General features: G+C 40.8%; 1 protein-coding gene across 1 annotated transcript in view; it reads left to right on the top strand.

Moving 5' to 3' along the window:
- The window catches only part of IQCH (IQ motif containing H), a 379,945-nt gene that overhangs the window by 291,855 nt on the left and 68,835 nt on the right, over positions 1-19,255 (top strand). The window contains exons 16-17 of the mRNA XM_042783268.1: positions 1,155-1,275; positions 6,972-7,258. Of these exons, the coding sequence (XP_042639202.1) occupies positions 1,155-1,275; positions 6,972-7,258 (408 nt within the window). The remainder of the gene's footprint in view (positions 1-1,154; positions 1,276-6,971; positions 7,259-19,255) is intronic.

Here is a 19,255-nt window from a genome sequence, read left to right as displayed (position 1 = left end):
TTGGGAACAAGGGAGGGCAGCAGTCATTTTTTAATACTGGGGAAGCTGGAACTAAATAAACATGCAGATGATTTCTAAGATTCCTTTCAATCCCACCCACTTGCAAAGCTGATGATTTTCTGATTCCTCTTATGACTCAGTGGTCACTCTTAGATTCAGAAGTTTCCCTGCAACCCAAAACAAGTCTGAGTTTTTCTTGTCTACCTCCTATATTTTAAATATGGATACTGCCCATCAAATTATTATTACTTTTTAATCCAATGCCCTACCTCACTTCTGGCAGAAATAAAATCGGCAAAGATCCTTCTATTTGAAAAATCTTTACATAGTCTAAGAGGAAAGCGCACTGTAACTGATGATTAAAAAAAAAAAAAGTCCTGGCAAACCAAGGCCTATTATATCAAAAAGCCAGAGGGTTTCCAACTGTTCTCATTTTGACAAGAGGCTCTGTAATCTTTGGGCTGTTTTACTGATGATATGGGGCCAGAATATCTCATCTAGGCAGATGAGACTCAGGCCTAGTAGAGAGGTTTCAGGCAGATTGAGGCTGGCCCTGCTCGTCCAACCTGCCCCTGCCTAGATCCCATCTTTATAGCTTCAGCCCACAGTTTAAGGCTTTGATCCCATAGTTCAGAATGTGTGGACCCACCACTGAGTGGGAGAGGGTACAGATTAAAGATAGGGAAGCACCCCAAAATACCTTGCCAACTCTATAATTTCTCCCAGGGTCAACCCTGTTAAGGTCAGAGAATAAAAAAAGTTCACGTCTGAGGGGCAAGGGACAAACTAGTTAAACTTAAAATTTTTCATAAAAGGAAACTGAGTCCTAGAGAAGGGAGGCACATTGTCCAAGGACACTCAGCTGGTAACAGGTAGCAGTCTGAAACCTGAGTTTCCTGACAGCCAGACAGAAAGTGCCTTTCAGAGACAACAGGCACCATGACCGGCAATTTTTCAGGGGCCAAATCACTTTGAAATATGAAAACTGAAATGGCTGAAAAAATAGAGAAAATTTTCAAAATGGCTTTCTGACTCTGGGTAAACAGTAACCACATTTTTTTTGCCTGTTGGAGGCCTGGTTTTTAATCACTCCACAAGCAGTTTTCATTTCTGTAGTAAAATTGCTTGTGGTTCTATTTAATTTGTTTCTGCAGGAGCCAGCTTTGGTGAAGATCTCCGAGGAGCTGGCGGGCATTTTAGCACAGCACGCACAGCCAGTCAATGAGAAACGGTTCCCGACGTGGGGGAAATTCCTCCAAACATTTCTCAGTCAAGGTAAATAAGACTGTAAAGTTTCTGTTGAGGATTAGTCGTTACACAACCTTGAATTCTAGTTTTGGGTCAACCTAGGGCCAATTTAAATACGTTGCATCCCTTCTATTGGTTTAGAAAAGTGCTCCTGAAGAAACAGCCTTTTTTTTTTTTTTTCTTTTTCAAACTTTGCCTAAATATTGATCTTGCACCCAGCCTCTTAAGTAAATAGGAACTGTGTGTCATAAGCATGGTGTGCGTAGCTCAAGGTCCCGGGATTTTTTTTTTTTTTTTTTTGCACTACAGACTTCTCCTGAGAGGTGGGCTTCGGAATCACATGAGCTTAGTCTGGATCGTATCCATGACCTTGAGCAAGGTTCTTAAACCCTTGGAGGCCCAGTTTCCTCACTTACCTACTTACCTACTCACAGGGTTGTTGTGAGGATTCAATGAAATGTAGATAGGAAAGTTTCTACCATGAAGCTAACACAAAATGAGTTTCTAATACATGTTAATTCGCCTTCCAATTTCTAGGAGAGCAGAAATGGTCTTAGTTACAGTTGTAAAGGTAACCCAACAAACCAAACCTGTTGCCATTGAGTCAATTTCAACTCATGACAGTCTCACATGTTATAGAATAGAGGTGCTCCATAGGGTTTTCTTGGCTTTAACCCTTACAGAAGCCGATTGCCAGTTATTTCTTTGGCAGCACTGCTGGGTGAGTTCAAACCACCAACCTTTACATTAGTAGTCAAGGGCAAGCCATTGGCACCACCCTGGCCCATAGTTTGTTTGTTTTATATATTGTGTTTTCAGTAAAGGTTAACACAACAGATTAGGTTCCTGTTTGACAGTTTCTACACAAATTGTTCAGTGACATTAGTTGTTACATTTTTTACAGTGGGTCGACCTTCTCCTTCATTGCATCTGGTTGCTCCATTTCCAGTGCTCTAGTTTCCCTCCCCCCTTATCTTCTCATCTTTGCATTAGAATAATTGTTGACCTTTTGGCCTGGCCCATGTTCTAAAGGTAGAATTTCCAGATAAAAGTCCTTTGCAGTCCAGAAAACAATGCTAGCCTCCATCTGTTCCTTTCATCATGGTCATCCTAACTCATCTTCATTTTCTAACAACATCATGAGGTCCATGAATGAGGGAATAAATGGAGCAAATGATACTATCTCCAGCTGCAGAGGTCCCTGTGTGAGTGCTACACAGAGGCACGCACATGCAGTGCCCCCAGTTCTCTCTAGAAGATTACACTTGAAGGCAGATATTCTTATCTGGTTACCCCTGATGAGCACAAAAAGCTACAATGACGAACCACAGAAAGCTACAATGACGAACCGCAGGGCTTATCTGTCCACTCTAGTCAGTGGTGGTCAGAGCACATCTGAGCTCCTCTGTCTACAAGATTGCTGACTCACTCAAATATGCCCACCCAAAAACTCATTACCCTCAAGTTGGTTCCAATTCATAGCAACCCTATAGCACAGAGTAGAACTGCTTCATAATGCCTAAGGCATTTGACTGCTAACCAGAAGGCTGGTGGTTCAAACCTACCAGCCACTCCTAGGAAGGAAGACTGGGCAATCTACTTCCATAGAGATACAACCTCAGAAACCCAAAGAGGGGTCGCTATGTGTTGGAACCGACTCGATGGCAGTGAGTTTGGTTTTGGTTTGGTAAATCTTTACAGAAGCAGATTTCCACATCTTTCCTCACAGAGCAGCTGGTAGATTCAAACCATCAACCTTTGGCTTGGCAGCCAATTGCTTTAACCACTGTGCCAGGAGGGCTCCTTTCAAGTATGCCCAGAGGAAGGTAATGAGAAGATTAAGGAGCCAAACCTTATAAGGAAGAGTTCAGGAAAGAGGATATGGTTGGCTTTTTAAAAGATTAAGGGAGATCTGATAGCAGCCTCCAGGGACTAAAAGATCTGTGAAGTGATAATAATACTAAATGAAAGAACTTTCAGATGATAACAACAGCAGCAGCAACAAGACAATTATGATAATAGCAGACAGTGCTTGTTCTAGGCATTATTCCAGGAACTATTCTAAGCATACACGTATTAAGTTATTTAATCCTCTTAACCGTCCTCTGAGGTGGGTACTATTATCACTCTCCTTAATAGATGAGGAAACTGAGGTACAAAAGATTAAGTAATTCATCCCACATCACTCAGTTAATAAGTGGCAGACTTAGACACCCTTCAAACCTAGAACTGAACCAACTTCCAGGGATTGCCTTTCAGCTAAACGATAGACAGGCCTATAAAATGAACAGTAACACTTGTGAGGAACATAATCTTCAGAACAATCAACCGTATGAGACCAAAAGGGCAGCATTTGCCCAAAAACAAAGTTCAGGAGACAGGAAGGGGCAGGAAAGATGGGTGAATGGAAACAAGAAACCCAGGGAGGAAGTGGGAAGAGTGCTGTTACACTGAGGGGACTGCAACTAATGCCACGAAACAAAATGTCTATAAATTGTGGAATGGGAAACTAATGTGCTCTGTAAACTTTCACCCAAACCACAATAAAATGTTCAGAATAAATAAGTGGCAGAGCCAATAACTCCCTCCCCCCACTCTCCCACCCCAGTCATAGCTGAAGCAGTAGGTACTTTTATCAAGGAACTTATCTTGAAAGGAGGGATCTGTTGATTGCTGACTGGTGGGGCAGGGGCAGGGAAGTAGGGTGAGGAGATTTGTAGTAAACACCTTGCTAATGAATTATTTAAGCAAGGGGTTGAATGGCCAGTCATCTTACAAGAAAGCTGAAAAAGAATTCTTCACTGAGAAGGGAGTTCTGCTAGTGACCTCCAATGTCCTCTCAGCTTGAAAATTAAAGTACAGTCACAAAAAATTAAAAGTAAGAGCATCAACCCCATGACTAAATGGAAAATAAGATACCTCCAACAAAAATGGGTAAAAAAAAAAAAAAGTAGGGGGAGCGGGATTTTTTTCAGAGGGAAGGGGAAGGCTGTGAGATCGCCAGATCCATCCAGGACAGCATGTTAGGGTGTTTCCAAGGTCAGCCTGCAAAGCCTTCCTCTAAAATATTTATTTGCATGTGAGTTTTATAGATCAAAAAGTGTTTTTCCAGCCACTTTCTCACCTGAGCAATATAACCACAAGCTAAAGCCTCCTGTTTGCCTTTTGCTCCTCTTTATCCTTTCTTCTCAGCCATGGTGTAAGCACCATGCTTGTTCATGAGAGGCAGAACAAGCTTTATTGATCCAGTTTTATAAGAACCTAAGGCTCAGAGCTGGGGAGTGACTAGGGCAAAACCACACGACAAATAAGTGGTGAATGAGAACCCAAAGTTAGATCCTACAAATATAGCATGTCTCAAAAATTGGATTCTTTTGCCTGGCCCCGAGCTAAGTACATAGAGCCAAACCAAACAGCAAACCCACTGCCATCAAGTCGCTTTTGACTGAAAGCGACCCCCTTTTGGTTTCTGAGGCAGTAAATCTTTACAGAAGTAGATGACCCAATCTACCTTCTACGGAGCAGCTGGTGGGTTTGAACTGCCAACCTTCTGGTTTGCAGTCAAAAATGCCTTAGGCACTACAGCACCAGAGCTCCTTGTTTTCTGTATTGTCCTAGGATTATATCAAAGGCAATACATTTTAAAAAAAAATAAAGAAAGAAAGAAGAAGAAGAGGAAAAAGTAATTAGTTAATTTGAAAGGAAAAAGTTAACTGAAAAAACTGTGGTGGTCATGATGCTGATAATACAACTAGGCTTAATTGAAATAGAATATCTGAAGTAATTTTGTAAATTATGAAGGATAATGTTTCCACTGAAGCACTGTCTTTCAAAACATGTTATTGTGTGTGCCTTTGAGTTGATTCTGACTCATAGTGACCCTATATTACAGAGCAGAACTGCCCCATAGGCTTTCCTCGGCTATAATCTTTACCGGAACACATGGCCAGGTCTTTTCTCCCACTGAGGCACTGAGTGGGTTTGAACCACTGACCTTTCAGTTAGCAGCAGAGCGCATAATCATTGTGCCACCAGGGCTCCTTTCTCAAAGCACAAACCAAACAAACCAAACCACTGCCATCAAGTCGATTCTGACTCATAGCGACCCCCATTTGGTTTCCAAGGCTGTAAATCTTTATGGAAGTAGATTGTCTCATCTTCCTCCTGGGGAGCAGCTGGTGGCCACTATGCCATCAGAGCTCTTTGCTGAAAGGGTAGGTGACAGCTAAAACCACAAAGTTAACTGAATTAGACTTTGTTTTGTTACATTTGCCTTGTTAAATCTCCAATAACTGGCATATGGGTACAGGACACATATGGGTACACACAAGGACACCTCTTTTGAAAAAAAAAAAAACACATCCTGAGCCAACCAAATAGATAAATTAGGGGTTGAATATGTACCCTCCTAAAGTAATCCGTTTTCCTTCCAAAACTCAGCTTTCTTCAGGACCAGCTCCAGCCAACTTTACAGACATTTAAGGAAAATGTCTTTTGTATAAAGTAATAGATTACTGCACTGGAGAACTGCTAAAATCTCAGGGTTTAACCATACATGCTGTTTAAAGCCTGTGGTTTATACCTTTGGGCAAAGGTCACCCCCCACTCAGCAAATTTGTAATACAGGTTAAGTTTATCTTAATGCTATCACAGTCCAGAGGCTACCCTGTCTAGGGAACACTTAGTTGCTTTTACTTATAAATTATTGAACACTTTACAAATCAGTGGGCTTTTTTTTGTTTGTTTGTTTAACTTTTTGTATAGAAGGCATATATATGGTAAGAAAAGTGAGGTCATGTAATGTTTGTGGAATCAACCAAGCTAGCCCACAAAATTAGCCAGAGCTAATATTGTTGTATTGATCAAGCATCAGACTTACCTCTATTATTTTGGAATTCCAAGCCAAAAGTAAAATATGATAAATTATAAAGGTCTCATTGTCAGCAAGGAGGGGAAGGACAATTGTTCCTCAAGAGAAGTGGCATCTCTCGGGTCTCTATTTTTAAAAATTGTCCTATAATCGACTTGATAAAGAGTCCTCTGGCTGACGTATGTTCACATATGTTCTCTTGTACCTGATCAAAACCCAAACCTATCAAACCTTCGAGAAGTAGTAAAGTTGAGCAAAAGAGCACTGGTCTATGAGCAGTTCATTCCCCCTGAGAGATGTGCACCTAGTCCTTGGGCTTGTCATTTATGTAATGGATGGGCATCAACCTGACACTCTCTATGGTGTCTGCCTAATTATGGTCAGAATTAAAAGAACCATTCATGGAAACTTACTACATGCCAAGCATTGTACTAAGTACTTTAGACAAAATATCTCTCAAATTCACAGTAGTCCAATGAGATAGGTTTATTTTAATTATGTCTACTTTACAAATGAGGGAAAGGAAAATCAGAGAATTTAAGTTGCCTTAAGACATGCAAGATTCTAGGATCTGAGCCCAATCCAACTGCCAAGGCCTGTGCTCTTTCTAGGAGCTCTGGTAGCATAGTGCCCAAGGCACTTGACTACTAACCAGAAAGCTGCCAGTTCAAACCCACCAACCACTCCTCAGAAGGAAGGTTGGGCAATCTACTTCCATAGTGATACCACCTGGGAAACCCAAGGAGGGGTGGCTGTGAGTCAGGTCCTACTCGATGGCACATAACAACAACAACTAAATGGGCAAAGTCCGCATGAACCCACCCTTTCGCCTTCTCCATGCTTTTCCCACCAGGGGGCGTGATCGAAGCGTTTCCACCTGCAGAAAGTGTCACCAACCTGACGGTGGACATGCTAATAGAGCCCAATGGAGTAATCAGGATACTGTCAACAGGCGACCAATTTCATGCAGATGGCCCCTTGATTTCCTCCGGCACCACCTTGCCTCAGACCTCAGTGGACCCCCAAGTTCTCTCTTCTATGTGCCTCCAAATTGGAAAAGCCTTTAGAGGAAGAGATGTGGTTGGTTACTTCTCCATTGACCTGGTGACATTTATTGATCCAAGCACCATGGAGCAGCAGGTAAGTTGAACTGATGGCAGATGGAATACTAAAATTCCATACTCTCCATGCCCATGTGATAGGGAATACAGGGGAGCTTCTGAAATACAGGAGCTAACTCTGTAAATTCAGCATTCAGCAGTCCATGGGAGACCACATGGGACCAGGCTTTCCATCTAGAAACATGGGGCTAAGGTTCTCTTGTTTGGGTACAATTTGGTGTTTCAGTGACTAAAAGTCGCCCCACATAACTCTGTGGACTGAGCCCTCAATTCTGTACATTAGTACTGTGCCTGTATCTTATCATAAAACTATTTTATGCCACACAGGGATTTAACCTGTCTAAAGCACTTGACTGCTAACCAGAAGGCTGGCGGTTCAAACCCACTAGCCACTCCTCGGAAGGAAGGTTGGGCAATCCTACTTCCATAGTGATACTGCCTCGGAAACCCAAGGAGGGGTCGCTATGAGTCGGGGCCGACTCGACGGCACATAACAACAACAACAAAGCCTGCTCTTGGGAGCTCTGGTGGCGTAGTGCCTAATGCATTTGACTGCTAACCAGAAGGCTGGCAGTTCAAACTCACCAGCCACTCCTCAGAAGGAAGACGGGACAATCTTCAAAGTATCCGTAGAGACATATATGTAGAGTTACCACCTTGGAAACCCAAGGAGGGGTCACTATGAGTTGGAATCGACTCGGCAGCAATGAGTTTGGTTTTTTTGGAAAGCCTGCTCTTACATAGAAAATCAGTTACTAGGGAGGAGTGAAGAGTCCTTGTTCCTGTTCTTACTAGTAATTCACTAACAACTTAGGCTATCAGTATTTTCTTTAAAGAAGATTATGGGTAAATATTTCAGAGATATAGAAAAGTAAATGTAATAATATAATGAACATCAAGTGCCCCAACCCAGCTTAAAAAATAGAGTGGTGCCCACCAGCTCTAGAAGCATGTACTCCTTCCCAATTGTGCAGCCCCATTTACTCCCAGACACAGCCACTGCCTTGCACTTGGGGTTTTTCTTCCCTGTCTTTCCATTCTGAGTGCACATAGACATGTATCATATACACTTTCACTTTTTTTTTTTTTAATTATTCTATAACTTACTTTTATTTATTTGATAGCACATCTGTATGATTCCTCGTGTGCATATGTGTGGCTCCAACAGATAGTATTCTGCCTGGATATTCTGCATTATTATTAGTAGTGGTAGTATTCTGGATTATTCTATAGTATTCTGGATAAGTAATTTTTTTGCTTTGGTATTTTTCAAAATTATAATGTTTAAATTCACTACTGTTTCACAAGGCTTGTTTTTGAAAATGTGCAGTTGCCCCTTTTTTTGTGTTAGGTGACGTCTAAAGGATGAAGTGGCCCCCTGTCCTCCCTCTCCTGATATCCTCTGGCCATCCAGCATTTTAAATATACTTTAGTTGTTGTACATTCATTATTCTCGGTTTTATTGTTCTCCATTTCCGTCAGATGATGGTTTCAAAGTGAGAGTTTATGTGTTTGGCAGTTTTCAGCTTGTTCAATAATCATTTTCCATTTGCCTTCCCTTGCCCTCCATCAGTTTTACATTCTGTTCTCAGCCCTGCACTTTGAGGGAGAAAAGGACAGACGGAAGGGCATTCACAAATCTACCTGAGGTGGGGGAGGATGGGAACAATGCCCCCTGGTGAAGGAGCTGGGTGGCAGGGATCAACAGGGGTCAGGGAGGGGAGGCTACCCTCCCCAAACATGTGTCATGAGAAAGAAAGCGTAAATCTGTGGTCCCCAAGGCAGGAGAGAGGATAGAAATAGGGGGACAGTTACTTATTTGAGTTCAGTATATAGAGAAGTGCACATGGCAGTGAGAGGGATCTTCTCTAGACACAGAGCTGGGCCCATCCCTGGGCTTAACACCCTCAGGCCTCCAGGATAAGTGGGCCTTTCCAGCTTTGTCTCACCCTTTTTTGTCTTTTCCAACCGCACCAACCTCTCAATCCCTCTTACTCATCATACTGCCTCCCCGGCCACACTGCCTTTCTGCCTGAAATGCTCTTGCTTCTTCTTTGTACCCAGTTAACCCCCTTCCCAGCCATGATATTTCACCTTACGCCTCACTTTCTTAGGAAAGCCTTTCCTGACCTCCCTGTCTTAGGCTCTCGTATCATCATGTACCTCTCCTCATATCAGTTATTCCAGTTGCAACTTTAACTTATCTACATATTATCTGATTAACTTCTGCTTCCTGACATAGTGGTTAAAGCATTCATCTGTTAACCAAAAGGTTGGCAGTTCAAACACACCAACTGCTCTACAGGAGAAAGATGAGGCAATCTGCTTCCAGAGATTTACAGCCTTGGAAACCCTGTGGGGCAGTTCTACTCTGTCCTGAGAGGTCACTAGGAGTCACTAGGGGTCACCATGAGTCCAAATCAACTCAGTGGTGACAGGTTTGGTTTGGTTTCTCCCTCTATACTGTAGGCTTCCTGAGGAGGCATACTAGATAGATATTAACCCAAGACATTCTGATTTTTTTTTTTCAAATCATACCATGACTGCCTCTTGCCCCTTCCTGTTAATGCTCGAGTATATGGCCATATGTGTTATAATTCAAGAAGGAGCTCTCCTCAATTGGCATAACATACTACACAAAAACATTGTTCTATATCCTACTTTAGTGAGTGGTGACTGGGATCTTAAAAGCTTGCAAGTGGCCATGTAGATGCAACAATGGGTCTCTCCATGTCTAGAACAAAGAAGAATGAAGAAAACCAAAGACACATGGAAATAATTAGTCCAAGAGACTGGTAGACCATGCAATCCTCAGCTTATATGACCATGAGACCAGAAGAACTAGATGGTGCTTGGCTACCACTATCAACCACTCAGAAGGGGGTGAGTGCAGGAGATCCTGGATAGAGTGGGGAACAATGTGGAACAAAACTGAAAAAAAAAAAAAAAGCCAGGTTTGCTGGTCTGCTAGAGTGCAGTGAAACCCCTGAGACTATGTATGGCCCCACCTGCCCTTCAGGTCTGGAACTGAACTCACTCCTATGGCTTCCAGCCAAATAATAAACAGGCATACAGGCTGAACACTTACATCAGGTAGATACGCTCCTTGGAGAGATCAATCATGGGAGAATAGAAGGCAATCATGGGAGAATAGAAGGGCTGTGTATCCCCAGGGAGACAGCTCAGATGTCAAGAGTGCATGGGAGGGAAGGACATAGGGAAGAGGTGACTGGGGAGGAAGTGGGAAGGGAGTTGTTGCCTTGTGGGAAAATGCAGTCAATGTCATGAGACAATGTGTGTGTGAACTGCTGTATAGAAATTGAATGTGCTCTGTAAACTTTCACCCAAATCACAATTAAAAAAAAAATTCAAAAAAGAAGGAGCTCTGGTGGCATAGTGGGTAAGGCATTTGGCTGCTGATCAGAAGGCCAGCAGTTCAAACCCACGACCTGCTCTGTGGGAGGAAGATGGGGCAATCTACTTCTGTAAAGATTTATAGCCTCGGAAATCCAATGGGGGTTGCTATGAGTCAGAATCAACTTGATAGCAGCAGGTGGGTTATAATTCAAACACCCGAGGAAGTTCTCAGTGCACTCCAAAGGATGTTTCTGCATTAGCAAGGGAAGTTATATTTGCTGTCTGTGTATAAAAAGTTATTTGCAAAATCACTGGCATATTCTCTAGCCATTTGACACTTCAGAAAATCCCTTCATTTCTTTTCTGATTGACATACTTTGTGGTGCCAGAGAAGAGACTGCTATATTATCAATATTTTTTCTACAGAGTAACAGGTATTTTTTTTAATGTTATCTTTTTTACTTAGTATTTATTTGATTACTAGTGATGACAAACACCTTTTCGTATGTTTGTTGATCATTTATAAATCTTGTCTTAATTGCTTGATCATATCTTTTGTCCCTTTTTAAATTGGGCTACAATACAAATGTTGGTTTGTAGAAGCTCTTTGTATATAAAAGGAGCTCTGTTGGTGCAGTGGGCATTGGGCTGCTAACCAGAAGACTGGCAGTTTGAACCCACCAGATGTTGTGTGGGTTGATGATGAGACATTCTGCTCTGTAAAGATTTACAGCCTTCGAAAGCCTATATAGCAGTTCTACTGTGTCCTATGGTACTGCTGTGAGTCAGAATCAACTTGATGGCAGTGGGTTTGGCGTGTGTGTGTGTATCTTTATATATATATATAGAACTCTAATCCTTGGACTGTTATACATTTGGCAGTTATCTTCTCCCAAATTATCATTTGTGACTTCTTTCCTTTTTCTTTTCTGTCATGGTTTTCCACCATAAAAATCACCATTTATTTCTTCGTAATTGATCAGTGTTACATTGTGGGGATGTGTTCCAAGAGTACACCAGTATCTTGTTCTTTGTTATATTTCCACCCAAGAAATGTAGCACGTATTAATGACCTTCTCCTGAATCAACCACCACTATAATGGTGGTAATCTTCTATTCCCATCATTCCTTCTACATGTAGTAGTTGGCAGTCTACTGCAAGGAAGAGTTTTTTTCTTCTCCATCTTTCATTTATGAATCTATGTATTATGTATTTATTTAAATCATTATGGAATCAGGGGTTTCTACCTTATTCAGTGGGTTGTCTTTTGATACTCATAATTTTGATGTACCACATTTAACCAGTGACAGATCCGTCAGGGTGGCTCCTGTGTCCTTTTCACATGTCCTCACCACTCTTGAGTATTTTCTTGCTTTATGGTATGATAAGATGTTCCAGACTATCTTACACTTTCCCTGCCCCAGCCCTAGGAGCAACCATTTCTCCAAGAAGCCTTGGTTCCTCTTAGTGGAGAACAGTGTTAAGATCTGGGCTTTTGTTCTCATTGTTCTTGGCGTGGCATTGCTTCTGGGCCCTCTCAGTGAACAGAGCTAGGATATATATGTGTTATTTATGTACAGTACATGCACACACACACATATATATACATAGATATGTAATATGTAATATATATGTAATATGTTTCTGACTCATAGCAACCCCCATTGGGTTTCCAAGGCTTTAAATCTTTACAGAAGTAGATTGCCCAGTCTTCCATCCATGGAGCAGCTGGTGGGTTTAAACCGCTGACCTTCCAGTTAGCAATCAAGTCCTTTATCCACTATGCCACAAGAACACTATATGTTATATATATATATATATATATATATATATATATATATATATATATATATTTATTTCTTTATCCATCAGTATGTATATTAAAAACCATGAGTTCCTGCCAATACCTCCAATTCCAATCCAGCACCTCAGGATTCTTTCTCAACCTCCCCTCTTCCACACTTAAAAATACCATCTCCAACAGTGAGAAACCTGAGTCTCTTTATCCTTAATATATTTACTCATTTGTTCAATTTACATACTTGCTCAGTATAGCCAATTTCTCCACCATTCCTGCCATCTCCTTCACCTTTCCCACTGATGCCCCACTCCTACAACTCATATACTTGGCTGCCAAACCCTGTCATTTGTGTTTAACTTCATTTGTAATGCTGTTCATCATACTAAAGTTTCATAATCAAATTTAGCTCTTTTTCTGAATTACTATATTACTTTGATATTATTACTTTCTTTCTCTAATCTTCTCATCTATAAAATGAGCAGGTTAGCTTTCTTAACTTCTGAGGAATCTTCCAGTTCAAAACTTACTTATTTCTATAGCATTTTCATAGTACTTATTTTCTGTATTCAATAATTCCAAATTTAATAACAATAAACAAAAAAAAAAACCTCACTGCCATCTGGTTGATTCTGACTCATAGTGACCCCTTTGGGTTTCTGAGGCAGCAAATCTTTACAGAAGTAGATTGCCCAGTCTTCCTTCTGGGGAGTGGCTGGTGGATTTGAACTGCCAGCCTTCTGGTTAGCAGTCAAATGCCTTAGGCACTATGCCACCAGAGCCTCTTAATAATAATAATAGTCATAGTAATAGGAATCCACTTTAAAAAATCACAAGGAAATAATCACACAAGATTTACATAGAAGTATATCTATTTGGAGCGCTGACTCTGTCAGAATCCACTCAATGTTAGTGAGTTTGGTTAGTTTTTTTATATCTTGCTTTGTTGTACTTTGCTTTATTGCACTGTGTTTTTTATAAGTTGAAGGTTTTTTTTTGGTTTTGTTTTTTATTATTTTATTTTTTTATTTTAAGAGTTTGTTTTACATTCAACATTACGTGTACATTTAGTTTCACTCTCCACTTACCATCCCCAGCCCTAACCCAGTCTCCTCCCCTCCCTGGCCAGTAACCCTCCCCCTGTGCCCCTTATAGTTATGCACTCCTGTCTGTCCTGCATTTCTTCAGTGTGAATATTACCCCTCTTGTGCCTCATGGTCCATTGCTCCAAGGGATGTATTACCATAGAGTATGTGGGTGTGTCATCCTGGGTTGAGTGGTCGGCATGTACATCTTGTTAACTACTGGGCTGAGAGCCAGCCCCTGAGAGTGAGTTTTATTCCAGGCACAGAATGTATTCCATAGTATTGGGGGTCTCACCAGACTCCATCCGACTAGTAATTCTGGTCATTATTGAGTTTTTGGATTTTGTTCTATGTTTTTCCTCCCACTCTATCCAGGATCTCCAGATTTGATTCTTTCCTGAGTGGCTGGCATTGGTAGCCAGGCACCATCTAGTTCTTCTGATCTTGAGGGCCATCATATCCTAGGGCTGATTGCTTCCAAATGCCCTTGTTTTTTTGCACTCTTCTTCGCTTCCGACACTAGGAGACCATTAGCGGCATCTTGGATGGCCGCTTGAAAGCTTTTAAGACCCCAGTCACTACTCACCAATATAGGATCCGGAACAAGGCTTTTATGTATTTTGTTGTGCCAATTAAGTCTGGTGTCTCCCAGTACTATGGTCCTGAGATGGTAGATCTATTGGATCTCTCTCCAGTAGTGTCTGGGTGTCTGTGAGGCATTACTCTGTGTCTGTCTTCAAGTTGAAGTTTTGTGGCAACCCTGCATCACGCAAATCTACCAGCACCTATATTCCAGCAGCATGTGCTCACTTCGTGTCTCTGTCACATTTTGGTAATTCTTGTGATACTTCAAACTTTGTCATAATGCTATTGCACACTTAATAGACTACAGTATAGTGTAAACATAACTTTCATATGCATTGGGAAACCAAAACATTCATGTGACTCATTTTATTGCAATATTTGTTTTATACAAATATGTGGGAACTGAACCCACAGTATCTCAGAAGTATGCCTATACAGATTAATCATAACATTATTAAATAGCAAAAATATTTCACATTGTCTAAATTCCAATAATAGAGAATTTGTTAAGCAAATTATGATTCATCAACAGAATTGAAGACTCTGAAGACATTAATACTCATCTCTCTGAAGAATATTTAAGAGGAAACTGTTTATAGAATAGTAGAAGGGTAAAAAGGACATTACAAAGAAATATATGCAATATGATAATTTTATAAAAAGAAAAAATATATAGGCAGAGCAAAAATAACCCAAGGATATACACAATGATGTTACAAATCACTATTCCTGGATAGGAGAATTAGAGTTGTGGTAGGCAGATAATAGCCCTCCAAGGATATCCTTGTCCTAATCCCTGAAACTGTGAATGTGTTACTTTACATAACCAAAGGGACTTTGTAGACAAGACTGAGTTAAGGATCTTGAGATGGGAAGGTTATTCTGAATTATGGGGGAGTGGGAACAATGTAATCACAAAGGTGATTACAGAAGTGTCAGAATCAGAAAGAAAGGTTTGAAGATATAAACCAAGGAAGGCAGGCAGCCTCTAGAAGCTGGAAAAGGCAAGGAAACAGATTCTCCCCTAGAGCTTCCAAAAGGAACACAGCGCTGCTGACACCTTGATTTTAGCCCAGTAAGACTTCTGTCCCAAAGAACTGTAAGATAATAAATTTCTATTGTTTTAAGCTAGTAAATTTATGACACTTTGTCACAACAATGAAAGGAAACTAATCCAGAGAATAATTTCTGTTTACTTCTTTGTCTTTTTTGCATTTGCATTTTTCAAAAGTAAGCATCTATTTTATTTATAATCAGAAAAATATGTCAATAATTATCATTATAAATTTGTATAGAAGGCTGTAGTTTACAAAGAACTTTCACATACATTATCCTGTCATGTACACATATGTCTTGCAACAGACATGGAAGGAAAAAAACTGAGGTGACTGCATCTATCTCAAATTCCTGTTCCTCCTCAGCCCTTGTTGTGCCCCCATAACTTACTGGCATGATAGGAGCAAAGGGGACAGGGAGATGAGAAAAAGTACATAAAATGACAGTGGCACACCAATGACAGGCCCACAGTTACAAATCGACTCATAGTAGAGTGTGAAAAGTCTCATCCAGACTTAAGGAGATGTCAGGTTCTAGGATAGTGGAGTGGAGGAATAATTTTGGAAATGTAGGGTTTAAATATTGAGAACATCAGAGAGAACAGTGTCATTCCAGGATAAAACGGAAAAGGACCAGCCCCTGGGAAATTGAGCTGGTAGGACCATGGTACAAAAACTGTTCCAGCCAGTAGACTTAGGGCCAAGATTCCATTGTCCTATGAATGGGAAAATTCCAGGCCTTCTGAGACTCCATGCAGAATACATGGAGCTTCAGTGTGGGCATTGTGCTGGTCTGGCCTGCCCACATGAAGATGAAGGGAGGAGCCCTGTTCCATATTACAGTAAAAGGATTGATCCTTAACCAAAGAACAGTGAAACTATTTCTAAACCCTGATGGGTCCTAGAGCCAGGGCCATTGATGGACAGGTATCTAATGTGTTCCAACAGGAATATGAAGCACTTACCTGAGACTCATTACAATAGCTAAAATGGGATTTTGGATAGAGGAGAGACTGGTACCGCCATACTACTGAGGGTCTATCTGTCCCTATGCTAAGTGCTGGGGCAACAGAGATAAACAAACCATGTTCCCTGTATGAGGAAGCTCATTTCACATCTATCATCCAGTTTTGTTTAATATACATGTACACAATTGTATTATACTCGTACTAGTTCTTAGGCATAAAAATTTCCTCCATGAAATTTTTTTTTTAATTTTTATTGTGATTTGGGTGAAAGTTTACAGAGCAAATTCATTTTCCAGACAAAAGTTCACATATACTTTGTCTCATCACGTTGACTATAATTTCCCACAATGCAACAGCTCTCCTTCCACTTCCTCCCCATAGTCACCTCTTCCTGTTTCCTTCCCTCCCATTCACTCCTGCCCCATAAGCTGTCTCCCTTTGCATACACAGCCCTTCTATTCTCCCATGATTGATCTCTCCAAGGTGTGTATCTACCTAATATAAATACTCAGCTCACATACCTGTGTTTTGTTTGGCTGGAAGCCACAGGGATGGGTTCGATTCCAGAACTGAAGAGCAGCTAGGGGCCATAGTCTCAGTGGTTCCACCAGCCTCTATCAGACCAGCAAATCTGGTCCCTTTTTTTTTTCTTCATGATTTTGAAGAAAATCAAAGCTTTTGAAAAAGCCAGGGGGCAACAGAGCAGAGCAGCACAGTGGCAGGGATCCAGGTAAGGGGAGGGTGGAGAGGTTTCAAACAGCTAAAAGAGACAAACTTGTCTGTCAGTTTGTTGTACCATGATGGCTTGCTTGTTACTGTGAGGCTTGAGGCTATGCCACTGGTGTTTCAAACACCTGCAGGGTTGCACGTGGTACACAGGTTTCAATGCAGCTTACAGACTAAGACAGACTAGGAAGAAGGAAGAGGCCATCTACCTCTCAAAGAATTGGCTAGGAAAAACCTTATGAATAGCAGAGAAACACTGTCTGATACATTACCGCACAACTTTATGAATAGCCCAGAAACATTGTCTGATACAGTGCAGGAGGACAAGCCCTTTAGGTCAGAAGGCTCTCAGAATACAACTGGGAAAGCACTACATCATCGGAGTAGAACCAACCTTACTGATATGGATAAAGTAAGGCTTTTAAGACCTCCATTTGCTGATGTGGCATGACTCAAATTGAGGAGAAATAGCTGCAATTAATAATCAAAACATGGAATGTATGAAGTATGAATCTAGGACAATTAGAAGTTGTCAAAAATGAAATGGAACACATAAAGATTGATATCCTAGGCATTAGTGAGCTGAAATGGACCAGTGCTGGCCATTTTGAATCAGACAATCATATAATCTACTATGCCAGCAATAACAATTTGAAGAGGAATGGCGTGGCATTCATCATCACAAAGGATGTTTCAAGATCTGTCCTGAAGTACAATGCTGTCAGTGATAGGATAATATCCATACTCCTACAAGGAAGACCAGTTAATGTGTCTATTATTCAAGTTTATGCACCAACCACCAAAGCCAAAGATAGGAAATTAAAGAATTTGTATCAACTTCTGCAGTCTGAAATTGACTGAATGTGCAATCAGGTGTGTGTTAATTATGACTGGTGATTGGAATGCAAAAGTTGGAAACAAAGAAGAATCATTGGTAGCTGGAAAATTTGCCCTTGGTGAGAGAAATAACACTGGAGATCCCATGATAGAATTTTACAAGACCAACAATTTATTCATTGCAAATACCTTTGTTCAACAACACAAATGGCAGCTGTACATGTAGACTTCGCCAGATGGAATACACAGGAATCAGATTGACTATATCTGTGGCAAGAGACTATGGAAAAGCTCAATATCTTGGGCCAAAACAAGGACAGGAGCTGATTGTGGAACAGACCATCAACTGCTCATATGCAAGTTCAATTTGAAGTTGAAGACAATTAAGACAAGTCCACGAGAGCCAAAATATGATCTTGAATATATCCCTCCTGAATTTAGAAACCATCTAAAGAATAGATTGGATGCACTGAATACCAATGACCGAAAACCAGAAGAATTGTGGGATGACGTCGAGAGCATCATCCATGAAGAAAGCAAAAAGTCATTAAAAAGACAAAAAAAAAAGAAGAAAAGACCAAAGTGGATGTCAGAAGAGACTCTGAAACTTACCCTTGAATGGAGCATAGCTAAAGCAAATGGAAGAAATGACAAGATAAAAGAGCTGAACAGAAGATTTCAAAAAGCAGCTCAAGCAGACAAAGCCCATTGCTATAATGAAATGTGCAAAGACCTGGAGTTAGAATATCAAAAGGGAAGAACACACTCGGCATTTCTCAAGATGAAAGAACTGAGGAAAAAATTTAAGGCTCAAGTTGCAATATCAAAAGATTCTATGGGCAAAATATTGAATGGTGCAGGAAACATCAAAAGAAGATCGAAGGAATACACGGAGTCATTGTACCAAAAACAACTGGTCAATCTTCATCCATTTCAGGAGGTGGCATATGATCAAGAACCAGTAGTACTGAAGGAACAAGTCAAAGCTGCACTGAAGGAATTGGCGAAGAACAAGGGTCCAGGAATTGACTGAATACCCACTGACATGTTTCAACAAATGGATGTTCCACTGGAGGCACTCACTGGGTTATGCCAAGAGATTTAGAAGACAGCTCCCTGGCCAACTGACTGGAAGACATCCATATTTGTACCCATTCCAAAGAAAGGTGAGATCCCACAGAATGTGGAAATTATCGAACAATATCATTAATATCGCATGCAAGTAAAATCTTACTGAAGATAATTCAAAAATGGTTGCAGAAGTATATTGACAGAGAACTTCCAGAGGTTCAAGCTGGATTCAGAAGAGGACGTGGAACAAGGTATATCATTGCTGATGTCAGATGGATGTTGGCTCAAAGCAAAGAATACCAGAAAGATGTTTACTTGTGTTTTATTGACTATGCAACAGCATTTGCTTGTGATCGTGTGGATCATAACAAATTGTGGATAACATTGAGAAGAATGGGAATTCCAGAACATTTAATTGTACTCATGAGGAACCTGTACATAGACCAGGAGGCTGTCATTCAAACAAAACAAGGGGACACTGCATGGTTTAAAATCAAGAAGGGAGTGGCTCTGGGTTATATCCTTTCACTACA

Source organism: Orycteropus afer, unplaced genomic scaffold, assembly GCF_000298275.1.
Source record: "Orycteropus afer afer isolate SDZICR_OR568_19922 unplaced genomic scaffold, OryAfe1.0 scaffold00015, whole genome shotgun sequence".
NCBI lineage: Eukaryota > Metazoa > Chordata > Mammalia > Tubulidentata > Orycteropodidae > Orycteropus > Orycteropus afer.
This window is presented reverse-complemented; position numbering and strand designations above follow the sequence as displayed.